The sequence below is a fragment of the Rasamsonia emersonii genome (genome assembly GCF_000968595.1).
Source record: "Rasamsonia emersonii CBS 393.64 chromosome Unknown ctg1118621760224, whole genome shotgun sequence".
NCBI classification, from domain to species: Eukaryota; Fungi; Ascomycota; class Eurotiomycetes; order Eurotiales; family Trichocomaceae; genus Rasamsonia; species Rasamsonia emersonii.
Genome location: NW_013563140.1, coordinates 65628 through 82986, shown reverse-complemented (window position 1 = coordinate 82986; position 17359 = coordinate 65628). Strand labels below are relative to the sequence as shown.

Genomic DNA, 17359 nt, shown 5'->3' with positions numbered 1-17359 from the left:
GCTTTGGACAACAACAACAACAGGGATCATCATGAATACTATCCACGCGAAGCGTCGGATCCCAGAAAACGATCCTATGAAAGGCCGGCTGAGAGAGGCCGAATGGGTCAGCACTCATTTTCACCTGCAAGTGACGTGAGAATTGTGAGAAACCATATAACCTCTCCTGCAGCTCCCCAGCCCTCCCGAGTGTCTCCTCTGGCGATGGCCAAAATGCCGTCCGTTCCACCGCACAGGCCGCAGGATTATCGCCAGGAACGTGTGCCCACCGATCCGTATTCGGGACGGACTAGTCCAGAAGTTCCCGTACAACCACTCATGCCTCGCAAGCGTCGGCGGCTGCAGGAACCTCGGGACAGACCAGGCCCCGCTGCACCGCGAAGACATGCCGCCGATTCTCCTGAGCCCTATATCAAGGAAGAACCCGCGTCGCCTCCTCCGTTTACTGACGTTCCCCCTGCGTCGGGAGGTCGGAGTCGACCGCCTCAGGAACGGCCCGTTTACATTGATGTCACGTCCCCTCGGTATACACCGACCATTGACCGGAGAGAAGCGATTTCCAGGGAATCAGTCTACGAATATGACCGATATGGCAACAACGCTCGGGACTATGACGCCCCCATGGAGGCGCGGACTGCTTCCCGCATGGGGACGCGGAGGCCTGCCCGCGATAATCAGGATCTGAGGCGCGTTGCCAGTCTGCATCATGCGCGACAGCCAGAGGTGTTGTCTCGCGAATACGGAGAACCGCCACGGTCGATGCGGGCTTCGTCGTACGCCGTGATCGAACGTCCTACTCATCACGAGAGAGCCAGATACTACGAGGAGACGGTGCCGTCATACACGAGACGGTATGCACCGGTCGAAGAGCTTCCGCCGTCGCCCCGATTCCGCGAAACATACGTGGATGAAGAGCCGCCTCCACCGCGTGTTGTGGAACCTCCCCCGCGGCGGATTGTGGTGGACGAGTATGGAAACCAATACTACGAGACGGTGCCGGCCTCCAAAGTGCGTGCGATGCCGCCGCCTCCCCCAACTCGAGTGGCGAAGGTGGATGATTACAATGAACGGGCGCATGTGCGCAACGGCAGCGTGCGAGCGACGTCGATAGTGGACGATCCGTATGGGGATCGGAGATATGTCCATGAGATGCCGCCCCCTCCACCGGCCACTTATCGACGGGTTGTTGACTATCCGCGAAGCGTGGTGGAAGAAAGGCGGCCGTACCCTCATCCGGTCGCAGAGCGAGAACCGGCGTACCGCAGCAGCAGCGTGGTGGTCGACTACGCACCGCGACAGCAGACGTACGTTGAGGACCCCGAGATGCCGCGCGAACGGGTGGTTCGGATGTCCAGCGTGCGGCCGCCAGCGAACCGGTACGACGAGCCGCGGGAAGCGATACCGCATCGCGTGCCGAGTGTGCGACCGGGCGGGCACGAGGTCAGTGGGTATGCGGACGACGAGCTTCGACAGCCGCGAGAGTACGTGGATCGGCCGGTGTATACGTCGGGGCGGCCGGTGCGAGACGAGCGATACTACGAGGAGGAGGACGCGGGGCGGATGGTGCTTGACGGGAGCGGAGAGGGCATGCACCGAGGCCCGCAGCGATATTGATGGACGGTTCATTCGTTTTGTGATTGTCTGTACCATAGCCTTCTATTGCCTGGTGGCATTGCATTTGCGACATGTGGCAGCATTATCATATTGAGAACAGGAAGCCTAATGATGGTAATCGGGCACGAGCAGATGTGTATTTCATTTGGCAGGGCATAGGATGGGTTCCTTTATGCTAGTTATCTCTATGGATTTGTTTGTAATGCCTAGTCTATTCAGCTGGTAGTAGTATGCGATCGATTGAGCTGGTAAATAATGAGGGACGATGCATTCGCACGAGATGATTAGGTTGCCGGTATTCTTAGTGATTCGTCACTGTCATCATCATTCGTTATTGCTCCAGAGCATTATTGTGCCTGTTCCCCGAGCTGGGCCGGCAGGACCGGGATGACGAGCAATCTCCCAGCTCGCGGGACCGGCCGGGGAAGACAGTCGGGGCGGGACTCGGCGGGACCTCCGCAGCAGCAGCATCAGCAGCATCATCATGACCGTAGTCACCGTACGTATGGAATCTTCAGCGTACCTCAGCCTGATCGTCGCCATGGATTGGATTTCTTGGATTTCTTCATTCGAGGGCCTTTGCGTGGCCTGTTCCACACGTGACTTCCGGAACGGGGCAAGCGTTCGGCATTTCTGGATGGCCGAGGATGCTGAGCCTGCATGATAGGTATCTGCATCATTCCTGCTGGTGGCATAATTAATGGCATTTGGGCTGATTCATTCCATTCTCCGGCAGCCGTCCCGCATTCCAGCCGTCGTCGAACAGGGTTCAGGCCCGTTGCGCCGGCAGAGAGGGCAGACGGCAGACGGCAGACGGGCCAGCGGCGCCTTGCGTAGACTTGGAGCTAGTCTATGAGCCTGTCTATCGGGAGTCCGGCCGGCCGATCCACCATTCCATTTCCACCAGCGCGAGGGCGAGCCCAGTCCCAGTCCCATCGTCATGGGCAGATGGATCATGGAGCACCGGCCAGCTGCGGAGCGACCTGGCGACTGGCGTCCCCCCGGTCAGTGGTCGTCGCGGCCTCCACTCTCACTCTGACGACAGGGTTCGCAGGCTCAGCCTGTCTGTCTGCTGGCACTGGCAGCTGGCCAAAGTTTGCGCCGGAGAGAGCTGGCCGGACAGAAAATCCATGCCACTGCACACGCATCGAGTCGTGGGTTTCCAGATGGAGAGCAAGGCACACACGCAGATAGGCCAGTAGGCTGTAGCAGATCGTAGTTCATCCTCTGCCCCGATGGTATGACCGTATCGTAAGTAGACTCAAATCAAATCAAAATAATCAAATAAAATCGCCTGGTGGTCCGTCCAACCCGACCAGCCCCGGCTGGCTGGCTGGCTGGGCTGAGCAAGACAGCTGCTGGAGCTCCATCTCCTTCGCCGCTCTTCTGTGTGCTCGCGAAGTTTCCAGGGTCGAGCAGTGAGCTTCTGGTCTGTCGATCGATCTGCTGTTCTTTTTGTCTGCTTCTCCCCACTGCTGCTGTCTCGAGGCTGTTGTGTCTGGACTGCTTGTGCTGCTGGATCTCTTGTCTGTCTAGCTAGGCTTAGCGCTCAGTCGCCCGCCGAGCCACCCACGGCCGGCCTCGCTCGCCTTCCTCGCTCTCTGCCTCCTCTCGCCTCGACGCCAACCCTCCATCCATCATCAATCAGATCCCTCTATCTGTCCTGCTTCTCCCTCCGCCCATCGCTCCCCGTCACCCTGGCTCTTCCTTCTCTTCTCTTCTCTTCCTCCTTCCCTTTCGCTTCCTCTTCCCCTTCTTTCCTGCCCGTTCTTTTCTCTTCTTGCGTTTCTCTTTCCGTGCCTCCGCTTCCGCCTTTATCCTCCTCGCCCTCGCCCTCGTCGTCTCCCCTCGACTGGCCCGTAGTCAAGGGGGTCGCAAGAAGCACCCATCCGCGCTGGCAGCATGCACAAGATCTCCAACTTCACGGGCCAGGCTCGCCATGGGTGGGAGCGCATGACGCCCGCCTTTGGGATGTCGCGCCCGCACGCCGACATTCCCGCCTCGCAGTCCCTGCGACGTCCGCACGGCGCTCCTCCGCCGCTGACCCCTCCGGCCCCCGTTGATCCCACCGTCAACCTGTCCTTCAATGTGCCCTTCTCCTCCAATCTCGCTGGCCCCGATGTCGACGAGGTGCTGCACGCCAGCCCCGGCGCCCTCCAGCGCTGGACCTTCCCCGAGGGCACCCCCGAGGGCACCCCCATCCACCAGCTGCCCGTCCACGTCAACAACGTCGAGGCGCTCCGGAGGTTGTGTCGACATGTAACCGAGACCAGTGGAGGCCGACTCGAGGCCACCGTGACGACATCAGAGCCCAAGATCGTGCCTACGTTGCAACAACGCCCGCAGGGTCTCGTCACCAACGTCTGTGTCTCCGGCGACGGCGAGTTGGTGCGCAAGCTGCGGGCCAGGATTCTCAATGAGACTCCCATCTCCTTGGTGCGTCGTGCTCCCCTTTTCTGTTAATCCCGTCTGGTGTGAATGTGTCGCTGATCTCTGTGTTCCCCCCTTGCAGCGCTGTGCGACCGTCGATGTGGACCAGCACCTGATCATGGATGCTTCAACGAAAGGCATCCGCACCAGTGTTCTCGAGCACCTTGATACCCTGGCTGCCTATACGGGAGCCGATATCTTCCTCCTCACCCCCAAGATGCTGGACGCCGACAGCGCCGTCGTCTCGTCATATGGCTACGAGAATGGCTTGGACAATCGCTTTCGCGTGGCCATCTACGGCGACATGGAGAGTGCTGAGCATGCAAAGACGAGGTTGCTGATCATGATTGATCAAATTGTACGCTGCCTCTCTCCCTGCAGCTGTCTACTAACCGTGGCTGACCGCCATCGCGTAGCTGAAACGTCATGTCGATGCCATGAAACTGGAATTGACCATGCACACCCTCGTCTGTGGCCGGACGCGCAAGAATATCAAGATGATCGAAGCCGCCACGAATACGGCCATCTACTTCCCGCCGCCGTTCCCCCGGATTTTCGGCTACACACCGCCGGGGGCCAATCGTCGGAGTGAGGATGAGGTCTACATCACCGGAGAAAGCTTGGAGAATATCGCTCGCGCCAAGCAGAAGCTGCGGGAACTGGTCATGGGTGTGAAGATCTATGTCAAGGACGTCGTGCTCTCCGCGAACAAGATCGACAACATTCTCCTCGACCGTCTGGATAAGGTCCGCAAGGTGATGGAGGCCAATGGCTCCTACGTGCTGTTCCCCCAGCTGGGAAGCCAGCGCGGTCTGGTTCGAGTTCAGGGAACCGAGGTCCTCCACGTGGAGCGGACCGTGCGGGAGATCATGGCCCTGGTATGCTCCAACACTGGTATAGCTTGCAATGCACCGAATGCTAACTCTTGCAGGCGGGCCAATTCTACAGCGCATCGTGGTGGCTCGTCATGCCGGATCCCTCCCAGGGTGGCATGCGTCCGCCTACTCCGGTGGATGTTCGGACCATGCTTGCCGATATTTGCACCAACTCCGGGGCGGAGGTCAGTTTTGAGAACCTCACCTTCTCGATCAACGGATCGGACGATGCGGTCAAGGCGGCCATGATGGTCATCAACCAGATTCCTTTTGTCAATCGAAGCCCGTATCAGATTCGTGTCAAGATCGAGCTGGCCAATGAGCACAAGGAATTTGTCAGCGGCAAGAAGAATGGCAAGATCAACAAGATCATGGGGCAGAGTACGTCGTTCCCCCTGGTTGACCGTCTGTTCCGTGGACTGACAATTTTTTTTTCGCTGCAGGCAACGTGCAAATCATCTTCGACGGCTTCAATGAGTATAACTTCTATATCGATGTCTGTGGCACCCAATACGAGGCGACCAGGAATGGGCTGGATTTGGTCGAGCAGGAGATGCCTGCATCCATCTCCTTCCACGTCCCGGATCAGTACCACAAACGGATCATTGGCATTGGCGGTCAACACATCCAGCGGATTATGAAGAAATACTCCGTCTTCGTCAAGTTCTCCAACGCCATGGATCGGGGTGGTCTTGGAAAGGAAGATGATGACGTCAAGGTGGACAATGTCATCTGCCGCACTCCCGCTCGGAACGCGCAGTCTCTGGATCTCGTCAAGCAGGAGATCATGGATATGGTTGAGAAAGTGGTATGTCACGGATTTTGATGTCGTCGTTTCCGACAACACGCATTAACTCGGAGAGCAGGACGCGGAATACGTCTCGGAAACCGTCCTCGTCAACCGCTTGTACCACCGTGAGCTCCTGACCCGGATGCGCGAAATTGAAGAGCTCGAGAAGAAATGGAACTGCAAGATCGAGTTCCCGAGCACGGAGCTTGCCAGCGATGCGATCACCATCTCCGGTCCTGAATATCAAGTTCCCCAGGCCGTCGATGCCTTCCTGGTAAGATCTATCTCTACCTTTTTTTTTTTGGTGAACGTGGCTGACTGGTCATCCAAGGGAATGGTGCCTGAAAGTCACGAGCTCTCCTTCCAGAGCTCTGCGCAGCTCCGGGAGTTCTTCAAGTCTCCCGAATTCCTTGTCGACGTTCGCGGGAAACTCAAGGAGCAGTATGAAGTCGACGCTACCGTCGATACCTCCGCCGATCTCCCCAAATCTGGCGATGAGCCCGTGTCTGCCACGGTCCCGCCGCCTGAGGACCGAGTTGTGCTCGGCTACACTCGAAACAACGCCGGCGGGCTGAAGGATGCGATTGATTTCTTGATCTCTCGTCTGGTCGCGCATGGACTGGACGCGACCACCGTCAAGGGTGCTATCCCCCGTCCGAAATCCGACTCTTTCGAGGAGTCGTTGCCGTTCTTCGATTCTAAGCTCTTGCAGCACGCGCCTGCGCCCATCGTCACGGATTCGCCGACTCGGCCCAATTTCTCGGACGATGTCAGTGAACGAGGGTCTATCTTCGAACGACTCCGGAAGCCAGGCAGTATTTCATCGTTTTCGTCGTTCATCGGCCGCAAAAACCAGTCTGCCTCGCCGGGGTCGTCGTTCTTTAAGCACGCGTCCAGCAACGCGTCGAAGGCGTCGCTCGTCTCCATGGAGTCGCGCGATAGCGGCTATCGCAATCCGTGGAACGACTCGGGCGTCAACCTTCCTGAAGAAGATCACCATGCTGTCGGGAGTTCCCACAGCCACAGCAGCGGCAGCAACGGCTGGCCAGCTCGCTTTGATACCAAGTTCCCTTTCGGCACGGCGCCTGGTGACATGACTCCCAAGCATGACCCGCGCGCCTCGTTTGATAGCGGTCGTCCTAGCACTTCTAACTCTACTTCTGGATACCCGGCCCCGATTGGGCCACCTCGTTGAATTGAAGGAAAAGAGATACCAATTTGCAGCAATATACCCCACAACGCTTCTTGTGTTTTCAGTCGGTGTTTTTTCAGTCGGTTTTTTATTGTTTGTTTTTCTGTTTCATTTTTGAGAAATTTCCATTTTGATACCACGGGAAAGCAAAATGTTTTTAAGGGAATGGTATACAGGGAGAAGAACGTCGGAGAGAAAGAGAGGGAGGTGAATCCATGACAGTGATTTACTCCACTCAGAGAAAACACAACAAAATCGCAAGAAAAACGAACCCGACGACTCGACTCGGCGTTTTGTTATATCGGACTCTTTGTTATGTGAGATGCTATCTGTTCCGTCATGTTATATTGCTACGAATGGTACGCCAAGTCTCCGCGGATTAGCTTGGGGGTTTGGGGGAAAGAGGGATCGGTCGTATTGATTGATTTGATTTGATTTGATTTTTTGTTTTTTTTTTTTTCTTTTTCTAATTTGTGCGAGCAAGCAAAGGAATGATACCAAGGAAATGTTGAGGAATATCGATATCCCGGGACTGTTCGGGTTGTGCGTGCGTTTTTCCGTTGTGTTTGGGCGTTCAAGAGTCAAGACTGGTGTGTTTGTTTGTGTTTGTTTGTTTGTTGTTTGCTTTGCTTTGCTTTTTTTTTTCAAAAGTGTCGATCGATATCCCAAGACCGCACCAGATGCAAGTGATGCAAGTGAATGAGGTGTGGAAAGAAAAGAAAAGAAAAGACAAGCGAGAGAGAAAAACAATCTCAAAAGCTGAATAACAACAACCCATTCAACTTGAACATTCAACTTGAGCATTCAACTTGAGTGACTTGACTGCTTCCTGGGACTTATTGGATTCTTTTTTTTTCTTTCTACCTTTTTCTTTCTTCAATATGACGAAACTGAAAGCTCATGACCTACCTACCTATCTACCTACCTACCTACCTGCTGGATTCAGCCAGGAGAGCAGAATCAGAGGCAGATACGACCAAGAAAAACAAAAACGACAATGACAAAAAGAGAAAGAGAGAGAGAAGTTAGACCAGAAGCCACATGATAGAGGAGAAAAAAATACAAAGCTTGGCTGGGTGTGGTCACGAGAGAATTTTTATTCTATATTTATTATATTCTATTCTGTTCTATTTTATTTTATTTTTATTTCACTTCTATTTGATTATTATTTTATTATTCTGGTATTCCACTCTTCTCCACTCCGCTTCGCGCTCTGCGTGTAGTTGTGTAGTACGTGTAGCAAGTAAACAAGTAATACGTAAGGCCTGAGTCTGTCTGAGTCTGAATAAGTCTGTGCCTGAGTGAGTGAGTGGGTGAGTGAGTGAGTGAGTTGCTACCCACGTAGTCTTTCTCTCTCACCTGTTCTATCTATCTGTGTCGAGCACGTCCGTAGAAGGTATTTATTTAAACTTATTTTTTTGTCTGTTTTCTTTTTTGTCTATATGTACTATTATTTATTATATTTATATTTTTTTGTTTTTGTTTTTGGGTAGTCGAGTCGAGTCGAGTCGAGTTTGAGCATGTAGTACTCCGTACCTAGTACGCAGTTCGCATACCATTGATACCAACTAATATTACCGTCTAGGTGTCCCGCTTAATTAATTAAGTATAACTGACATGTGTCTATCTATCTTATCTTATTATTATTATATCTTGGGTACCTCGGTAGGTGTCTACGGAGTATGTACATACATACATACATACATACATACATAGCAGGTAGGTAGGTAGTTACTGCTCAGTAAAAGGAAGGGGGGGGGGAATTTTTTTCCCCCATGTTTAGTTAGTTAGATGTATGTACTCTGCATATACCTACCTACCTACTTGCTTACTTAACTTACTTAACTTTCTTTTTACTTTATTTACTTTAGATATACGGAGTAAAAAATATATGGATAAAAATACCTCCTCTTATGGTCCTACGAGATGGTATGTACAGTAAGTATGTACATACTTCTCTGTCTGCTGCTTTGCCGGGCCAGACGCCAGACAGACAGACAGACAGAAGGCCCTGCTGGCGCTAGCTAGCTAAGATCTCATTCATTCATTCATTCTACCTATCTGTCTGCTTTCATTTTTTAAGAAAAAAAAATGAAATACTGTTTATTTTGTTCCCTGTATTACTTACTGCACATTTGATATTAGAATACGATTAGAGGTAGCGTTGGTACTATACATCCAAACAACTACCTATCCACCTAACTACCAACCTAACTACAGTTTGGGGATGATTTTATCATACATACTTAACTTTAACTTCGACAGAAGTCTTATTATTATTTATCGGAATGAATCGATTGATGATGACCAGGTACCTACCTAATTGAGACAGACTTACTAAAATAAAATAAATAATTCCTCAGAAACTATTTGTGTATAGGGGCTTTTCTTTTTTTTCTCGCAATGTAAATGAGTAAATAAATCGCCATTTCTCTGCTGATTGACTGATTTGATGATTTACTGACCTGGTCGCCGACATGACACAATCAATAGTAATAAATAATAGACTAATTTATTACCTAATTCCGCTATAGAGAATACAGGAAAGAATATACTCTTTTATTTTTTTTCAAGCGCAGAAAAGAAATTTCCCAAACAAAACACTCACATAGTACTGTACCATCCATCCATCCATCTTCCTGGAGAGAAACATCAATAGCAAGGCTGCAAGATTAGAAAAAGGTGCATACACAGATTAGCTGGGACAGTGAAAAACCGGAAGTATAGCACAAGTGGATTAGTATGTTGACATGCCGTACCCTGCTTTAATCACGCTCCCGCGATTACAGAAAATATGTAAGTTTCTGGAGACTTCAGCACCACCAGAATCATGCAATATTGACACAGCCGACATTACAAACATATGTCTAGAATGGAAAAAAGACGAAACACTTCACAACTGGCCCGACAGAATCGCTTCGGTGGCTGCAACCCCAAGTCAGTACAGTCTTCAAAAATACTGCTTACAGAATTAAACGGAAACCCACCTGAATTGATGTATGCTCTCTTCGCGTCCAGATTGACTCCAAATCTCCTCTCCAGCTCCGCCTTGACGGCCTTCTTGGTTATTGTCATCAGATCTGCCGTTCGAAGTATGTCGCGAATCTCCGCCAGAATCGCATCGTCGCTCGGCAGACCCGCCATGTCGCTCATCTCCATATCCATCGGACGACCAGTCATCTCCGACGGAGCCAGCGACATACGAGACCCGAAGCGAGGCAAGTCGAGCTGGGAAGCCGGACGAGTCGCTGGGAATCCGTACTCCGATCCCCCTGGGTGGTAGGATTTGGTTGCGTAGGAATATCCAGAGGCCTCCGAACGGTCGTCTCGCTGCGTCTGAGCCTCCCAAAGCTCCGCCTGGTACTCCTCCCACTTCTTCTTCGGGATGGACGACGGGTCAAACTTGCCTTCATCAGAGATGATCACCTTGCGTCCCTTCTCACCGGTGACGATACGAGTGTTACCCCATGTAAAGTCGTCCATATGCCAGAATGCATGAAGAGGGAGAGCCAGCGAGAAGATAGGCATGGCAAGGAGGTAGATGATCATCCACCCAATCATCTCCCACTTGCGACGAAGGACGAAGATGATGGCCTGGAGACCGTAGATCGCCCCAAGAAGAACGAAGGCGGTGAAAGGAATAACAGAGGTATCGATGACGAGCCATGCAATAAGATAGGCAATATACGCGACTGTCACGGGTTGAATAATCGTGCTCATGAGATCGATGAAAACGATGAACCGCATGCTGAAGCAGCAGAAACCACAGAGCTGTTGCAGTGGAATCAGTTCAATCAGGTTGTGAACCGTCGAGTTGATCCATCGCCGACGTTGTGACAAGAAGACGGCCCAGCTCTCCGGTGCGATTGTCCACGCATGAGCCCGGAACAGGTACTTGGTCTTGAAAGATGGGTGGTGCTTCAGTAAGAGTGTCGTCAGATACCGATCTTCACCCAGGTGAAGGAGGTTCTTCATGTGCAGCGTGTCCACACGGATCTCCGCATACGCGTCGACGACCTCCTTGCTTACGAACAGCGGTTTCCCGGTCTCGACTGAGCGGATTCGGTACATACTGAAGCATCCAGGCAAACACGTCACCGAGCCGAAGAGACTTTCGAACGCCTTTGTCAGGTTGTGAGAGATGTAGTATTCGTAGACTTGGATCATCGTTATTATAGATGACTTGGCGTTACTCAAGGCAGTCTCTCCACAGACGCCAATGATGCGCGTATCATCGACCATTGCAGACACCATGCGGGTCGCAGCATCCGGGGCAACAACCGTATCGGCATCCACCTGCAGAATGAACTCGTAGAATGTCGGGTTGACACCGATGATGTTCCGGATCTGGTGATGCATCTCAAGCTCCATGGGGCTCATGGGCAGGTTGTAATGGATGCGGTTGAGGAAACGCATCAAGATCATCTGTGAGTCTCGCTTACCCCGATTTCCGGGACGAGAAACCTCAGACGGCTTTCCAACCTTGACCACGACCAGGAAGGGAACGATGTGACCTTGCACCTCATAGAGACCCGAGTAGACTTTGCCCATGTTGTGCTGCCTCATACCCTCGCCGAGACTCTCGAAGCTTAAGGGCTCCGGGTCAACAGTCTCAGGAACGCCCAAGATGTCCAAGACAATCCTGGGTGTAGGGCGGTCGTTGCCCTGACCGATGATCATACCATCGCAAATGACAACAAGGAGCTTGCGTTTATCATCATATTTCATTCGAGCCATGGAGTCAATGGCCCGGCGAAGGGACTCTTCATCTTCCGTGTACGCCGGGACCTGGCAGATGATGAACTTGTCCAGATTCTCAGGAAGATTCTTCCTACCAAATTGCAAGGCAGCCAAGAACTTGAACGTAATGACCAGGCACAGCATGACCGAGATCGCAAGAATGAAGTATCGTGCAAACTGGCATTGGGCGGAGTCTCGTGTGTCAACTTTGCCAACGAAGAACAAATTATTCATGCAAAGCTCCATTCGCTGTCGCAGTCCTGGGTCAAGTTTCAGATTGTTCCAGTATTTTGTCACATCTTGACCAGACTTCTGGGCGAAGAGTTCCACGACGTTGGGATCCATGAAGTCAGTGTTCACACCCGGTGGCACTTTCTTCCCGATTGGGGCGACAGTCCTCCGTCCGCCGGCGATGTAGCTTGTAAAGTCATATACGTTGCCATTGATGCTTGCAATGGACATCTGTTTATTCGCCAGCGTGGTCAGATATTGGGGACTGTAGGCCATGTACCCCTTGAAGTAAGAGGCCCTCAACATTTGCATCTGCTCAGCGAACCAATCCGGCCGGGAATCATTTGTGAAGTACCGGAAGTCGTGATATACCGAGTTGGCCGCTGTGCTGCTGAGGACAGTGGCGGACCCCGAGACGTTGGTTGGCGAATAGTCAAACTGCACCGTTGGGTCCACCTCGCCCGTGGTGCCTTGACAGAGCGCTGACACTTGCACTGGGAAGAGGCCAGTGATATCGGTCCCTGCATACTGCTCCAGCTGCTTCTCGGGGATGAGCCCCTTGGGATAATGTTGAGGTATAAAAGATCCCAGATCGAAGACAACGCCCCGAATCGCCACGTACGAAGGATGACCATTTTTACCATTGTTCGACGCTAATTCCGCCGCCGAATAAACGTATTGTCTGGGGCAGATCAAGCCGGGAAAGGCGACAACAAAGAAGATTGCGATCCCACAGCTGAGCCAGATGATCATATTGATAGCAAGTTTCTCGCGCCAGGCCACCCGCATGTCTTTTCTGTTCATCCTTCCAAAGAACTTGATGGCGAAGTCCGGAAGCCAGAAGGTTAGCATGTAAACAATGGCCAACCACCGTTTGCGGCTGCCTGAGACAGGAACGCTGTCGACTTCTTCCATTTGTCGCTCATTACCCTTTTCAGCCATCTGCTCTCTGGTCTCGAGGTTTTTGAACATGTCACCAGAGTTGAAGGCAGAGGCACCGGCATCAGAGCGGCCATCGATATCACGACTGCCGAAGTAGGCCTGCTTTGTTTCGTCCCCGTAGATGTAGGCACCAGTGGGGGAGTTGTCGACCGAGTTGAGCAGCCGGACCTTAGAGTCCGAGTAAGCGCCGTGTGGCTGAAGCAACCCGTCTCCCCCTTCGTCCATTGTATCTGATGTGTAGACAGGCAGCACACGCTCTCCAAGTTTAGCAAGATCAGCCCAGCATCTTTCACTGAGGAAGACACCGGTGCTGCCGACTCGGGCCTCGTTGCTGGGCCACTTCTTCTCATCCAAGACCAGCTCTGCTTTCTCTCGGTCGCTCCCGACGACGATGTTCTCGGCTTCCGCAAGGCCCAGGAATTCGGCGAAAGGAAGGAACACACTGAAGTCTGCATTGCGCAGTCGTTGACTGATTTCCGCAATGCCAAACGTCTGGACCTGCATTCGAACGCATTTGCTGTCGAACTGATTGGCGATACGCCGGTCATTCGGTTTCAGGCAAATGACAAAGTACGGATTGAGATTGGTCGAAGTCAGGCATTTGTTAATAATATCCAGCGACGAGAGGAATTGACCGGCTGCGCCTTGTTCTGGACCCAGGAGGTTGGTACTCTTCCGCCTTCCAGAAGCACCTTGCTTGACGCTGTCTCCTTGGCTGTCGAAATCTTCCACCTCTTCATTATCGGAGCGGGCGCCGTTCGAAGCGAACCTGGAAGGAGGGCCGATCTTGCGTCTGGCCATGCTCGGCATGCGTTGTGGTTTGGAGCTCACTTGAGCCTGCATGATGGCAGTCTTCTCTTTGGGATGTGTAACTTTCTGCAGTGCCTTCTGCCCGAAGAGCTCACGTACGAAATCACTTCTCGTCGAGTTGATCAGGTTCATGAGATCTCCCGAAATCGTCTCTCCATTCTCTTCAATGAGACCGTTAACCGGATATTCCACCTCTCCGGCAAAATGTTTCACGGTGAAACTGGCCCTGGCACTGGGGCTAGAGAAATTGCTCCCTGGCATCACCGTCTTGGTGTCCCCCACGACAATCGCAGGGTTCTTGTTCTCGAATCTCTTCTTCAAGCTCTCGAGAAACTGGTGATCTGATCTTCCTCGTCTGGTCTGGTCATCCAGGATCGCCAAAAGTCCATTGCTCTGCTTGAGAAGACCACGAACGGCGTCCGAGTTATCGAAGTAACTTGTCGCAGGCACGCTGACTTCCTCGCTCTCCAACAAATCGGCCTTGCTGGTGAAAAAGCTTTGCAAACAGTAGTTATACAGCGATTCCGTAGCAGCATTGTTGAGGAGCTGGTCCAGCGTTGACCCAGTAGGAGAGGTCTGTGCGAAGCCGGGGAAATCAATGATGGAGATTGTATTCGCAATGCTATCCTCCGCGGCACAGATTCTCTGGTTGATACTTTCAATCACGTATGCCACCAAGAGGGAGTACAACGTCCGCGCAAGTTCATCGGCGTTCTGACGAGCTCCCTTAGGATCAAGCATGACCGTCACACGCTCACGGTGAATTGTCTTGCTCTTGTACCGGAGACTAACTTCGAGCTCTTCGGTACTTAGTCCCAAGAATGCAGCCACAATCGCCAAAACATCCTTGTTCTTCACCATTGTCACGGTCTCGCCTCCTTCATGAGAGTAACCACCACTCTCTTGTCCCGTCGTTGTCGTGGCCTGGCCTGTAACGAAGTCGAGCTGGCCAATGTGCAAGATGCTCGCCAGAATCTGGCAAATCTCTGCTATCTCGCTCCGAGGGAACTCCAGCTTCCTCAACGCCGTCTTGAAGTGCTGGAAACCCTCTGCATCGTTGATACCCACTTTCATCTGAGTTGGGTGGCCCAGGTACCGCCATCGCTTATGACTCGAGGAAGCGCCGCCAGTGTTGGACTCGAAGCCCAGGTGAGCCTTTTCAGCTGCACTGGTGCCCGCAAGAAGGTAGTACAAAACATGAAAACTCCGTTCGCCCGTTGGCACTGACGTTATTCGACTCCTTTCCAAGCGGTGATCAAGGATTTTGCCTCCGATCAAGGTCGGGTTGACCGATGAGGAAGCATCATACTGCAGTTCGAAGAATAGACCGGCCTTTGACGCAGTAGGCGTCGTGACGGACTTGGTCGTCGTCAGTGTGTCGAACACAAAAGCTGCATATGACAGTTTCGTTGACAGAGGCGTCGAGGAAAACGAGAGGAACGATGATAGCAGGTGCGACCGTATTGTCGTCTTTCCTGAACCGCTTTCTCCTCTATGGTGCAAAATATCAGTCAATCATGAACAGGACAGCCTTAAGGAAACCGCGCTTTGAGCGCCCACTTACAGAAACACTATGGCCTGGTTTTCCCCCCTGGCACCCAGACGAGTGAAGGCGCGTTTGGCCAAGTCCTCCGCCTCGGCCATGGCGCTGCCCTCCTTCCCACCATCTGGGCCCTTGGTGGACGTCGTGTAGGTGTTGATGCATATTAAAGCCTGCGAGGAGAGACGAGCGGTCGGCAGGGACACATGGAATCTGTAGCGAAGAGGAACGTTAGAGATGTCTCGCTAAGAAAGGAAGACAAGGTGAACAACGTACCTGCTAGCCAGATGAGCCGTCAAATGCGTATCTGACTGGAGATGTGAGGGTAGCGACGGCAGCGACGACTGCGCATGGGAAGGCGTGCTTCCCGACATAGAGTGGAGAGCCATGTTGGCGGCGTCTCTCAACGTTGACACGGAGGCCAACGATTCTTTATCGCAGTTGTTTGCTCAACACAAGGTCCTCCGATAATCGACGTCCCAGGTCGGCTTCAATGTTCCCTTGGAGTGGTTTGGGCGAGCAGATAATTTGTGACAAAGCAATCGAGGTTCGACTTCTGGGTACAACGAGTGTGGTTGCCAGTACCGGGCAGAGTCTGGTGTACAGTTCCGGTGTCGTCGAGGCTGTCTAGAAGCCGCCCGATGATGGCAAAAGCATGGTCTGAGATGGGCGAGCGAGTGACAGGAGAAACGAATCGGCCTGTTGAGAAAGACACACAGCACCGAACGAGCGTGACGGGAGAGCCCCGTCGTCAGGAAACGAGAGTGATAGATAGGATGGCGTGACAACAGGGGAGGAGAGGAGGACGCGAGTTGAGGCGTAAAGGATTTGGGGAATGTAGAGAGCGTATCTCGGGTGAAAGTTCGGAATGCAGGGTGGATTGTTGTCGACGTCGAGGCAAGATCTGGCTGTGATCACGATCAACGACAAACACAGCTGGGAGCCTGGGGACGCAGAACGTTACGGTATCGGAACGGCGTCAGGTATTGTAAACTCCTGAAAATAAATTACGCTAACGCTGCCCCGGCGCCCTTCTTCCGCGAGGCTTGTGTGGGTTATTCTTAGGAATTGTTCGACCCATTTGTCCACCTGAGGTGTCTCATCCCGGCTCCATGGAGTCTAGCGTCTGCCCTGATGGATCCATGGATGGCCCAAGGACATGCTGGTGGATGCCGGGCAGAGGGCTGCGTAGCGCAGACTGATTGGCGGCGAGCTCTGCAGTGTGCGGTCGTCCGCTGCTGGCTGTGAGACCCGTCCAATGCCTGCGCACACCATCCAGAACATCTGACTGAGACAAAAGAGGTTAAAAAAAGAATAATCGATTGTCTTGATAGACCTCTACTGTCTACATAACTTCTGTACTGCATCACAAGGTAGACAAGGTAGAGCAAGTGGCGATGCGTAGGCGCAGGCTTGGGGGATATTCCGGATTATAAATATCAAATCAGGGGTATCGCGAGAATCCTACGGGCCCCTCTCACTGGCCATTATCCAGCATTACGATTTCTATCACAAGGCAAAGCAATTAGAAAAGGAAATGGACTGCTTAGTTAGGTATTTCCAGAGCCATTAACGCTGTACAGAGCGCAGAGTGCAGACTACCGAAGATCGCCATATCTCATATCCATACTCAGTACGGAGCATTCTTAGTAATCGCATATCATGCTTCTGTGGTTGGCACAGTGGCCTCCGATGATGCAAAGCAGCCTGCTCGTCTGTGGAGGTGGAGTAACTGTCCAGGTAAAAGAGGCGAAATGCAATGATGACGGCTGCTATTATCTGTCAGACAAGGGCCATTGTGGAGCCCATCCGGCACCGAAAAGAGGGGTGATGAAAGAGCTTAGAACGCCTATCTCCAGCCTGCTGATGACTCCATTTGTGCTCTGTACAGAAACCAGATACGAAACAGTCCCGAGAGCTGCTGGGCTTTTCCCAAGACGTGATTCAGGCCGGCTTGAACAGGTTGCTGGGCATGGGACAAGAGAACGAACTAGACCCGGCAAGGCTACCAGGTCACTGCAGTCTGCAGGTGGTCTCGCACTCCCTAGAAGCATCGAGATTCACGGCGGTGGAGAGGGGACAGGCATGGTCCAGCCATGGGTTGAGAGTTAATCGACGGCGCTATCTGGTCTGGGATTAGCGGCTGGCCCTAAATATAGCACTAGAGGTAAAGTGGTCGTCTTCCTATTACACGT

General features: G+C 52.6%; 3 protein-coding genes across 3 annotated transcripts; 2 read left to right on the top strand and 1 right to left on the bottom strand.

Annotated features, from left to right (window-relative positions):
• On the top strand, nucleotides 1–1614 carry T310_5041 (uncharacterized protein; the record flags this gene model as incomplete). Its single annotated transcript, XM_013472114.1, has 1 exon — nucleotides 1–1614. A coding segment is annotated over one exon (1614 nt), but the record flags the coding sequence as incomplete, so codon positions are not given.
• Nucleotides 1615–3516: 1902 nt separating this feature from the next.
• T310_5040 (KH domain protein) lies at nucleotides 3517–6904 on the top strand (the record flags this gene model as incomplete). Its single annotated transcript, XM_013472113.1, has 7 exons — nucleotides 3517–4050; nucleotides 4127–4402; nucleotides 4461–4922; nucleotides 4976–5300; nucleotides 5363–5727; nucleotides 5786–5983; nucleotides 6041–6904. 7 exons carry the CDS (start codon nucleotides 3517–3519, stop codon nucleotides 6902–6904), a joined length of 3024 nt encoding a protein of 1007 aa, XP_013327567.1.
• Nucleotides 6905–8311: 1407 nt separating this feature from the next.
• On the bottom strand, nucleotides 8312–15553 carry T310_5039 (Chitin synthase; the record flags this gene model as incomplete). The annotated part of the gene is made up of 12 exons (XM_013472112.1): nucleotides 8312–8348; nucleotides 8458–8494; nucleotides 8610–8635; nucleotides 8743–8757; nucleotides 8856–8912; nucleotides 9030–9071; nucleotides 9148–9238; nucleotides 9367–9429; nucleotides 9510–9540; nucleotides 9869–15116; nucleotides 15189–15377; nucleotides 15441–15553. 12 exons carry the CDS (start codon nucleotides 15551–15553, stop codon nucleotides 8312–8314), a joined length of 5949 nt encoding a protein of 1982 aa, XP_013327566.1.
• Between the last annotated feature and the right edge of the window lie 1806 nt (nucleotides 15554–17359).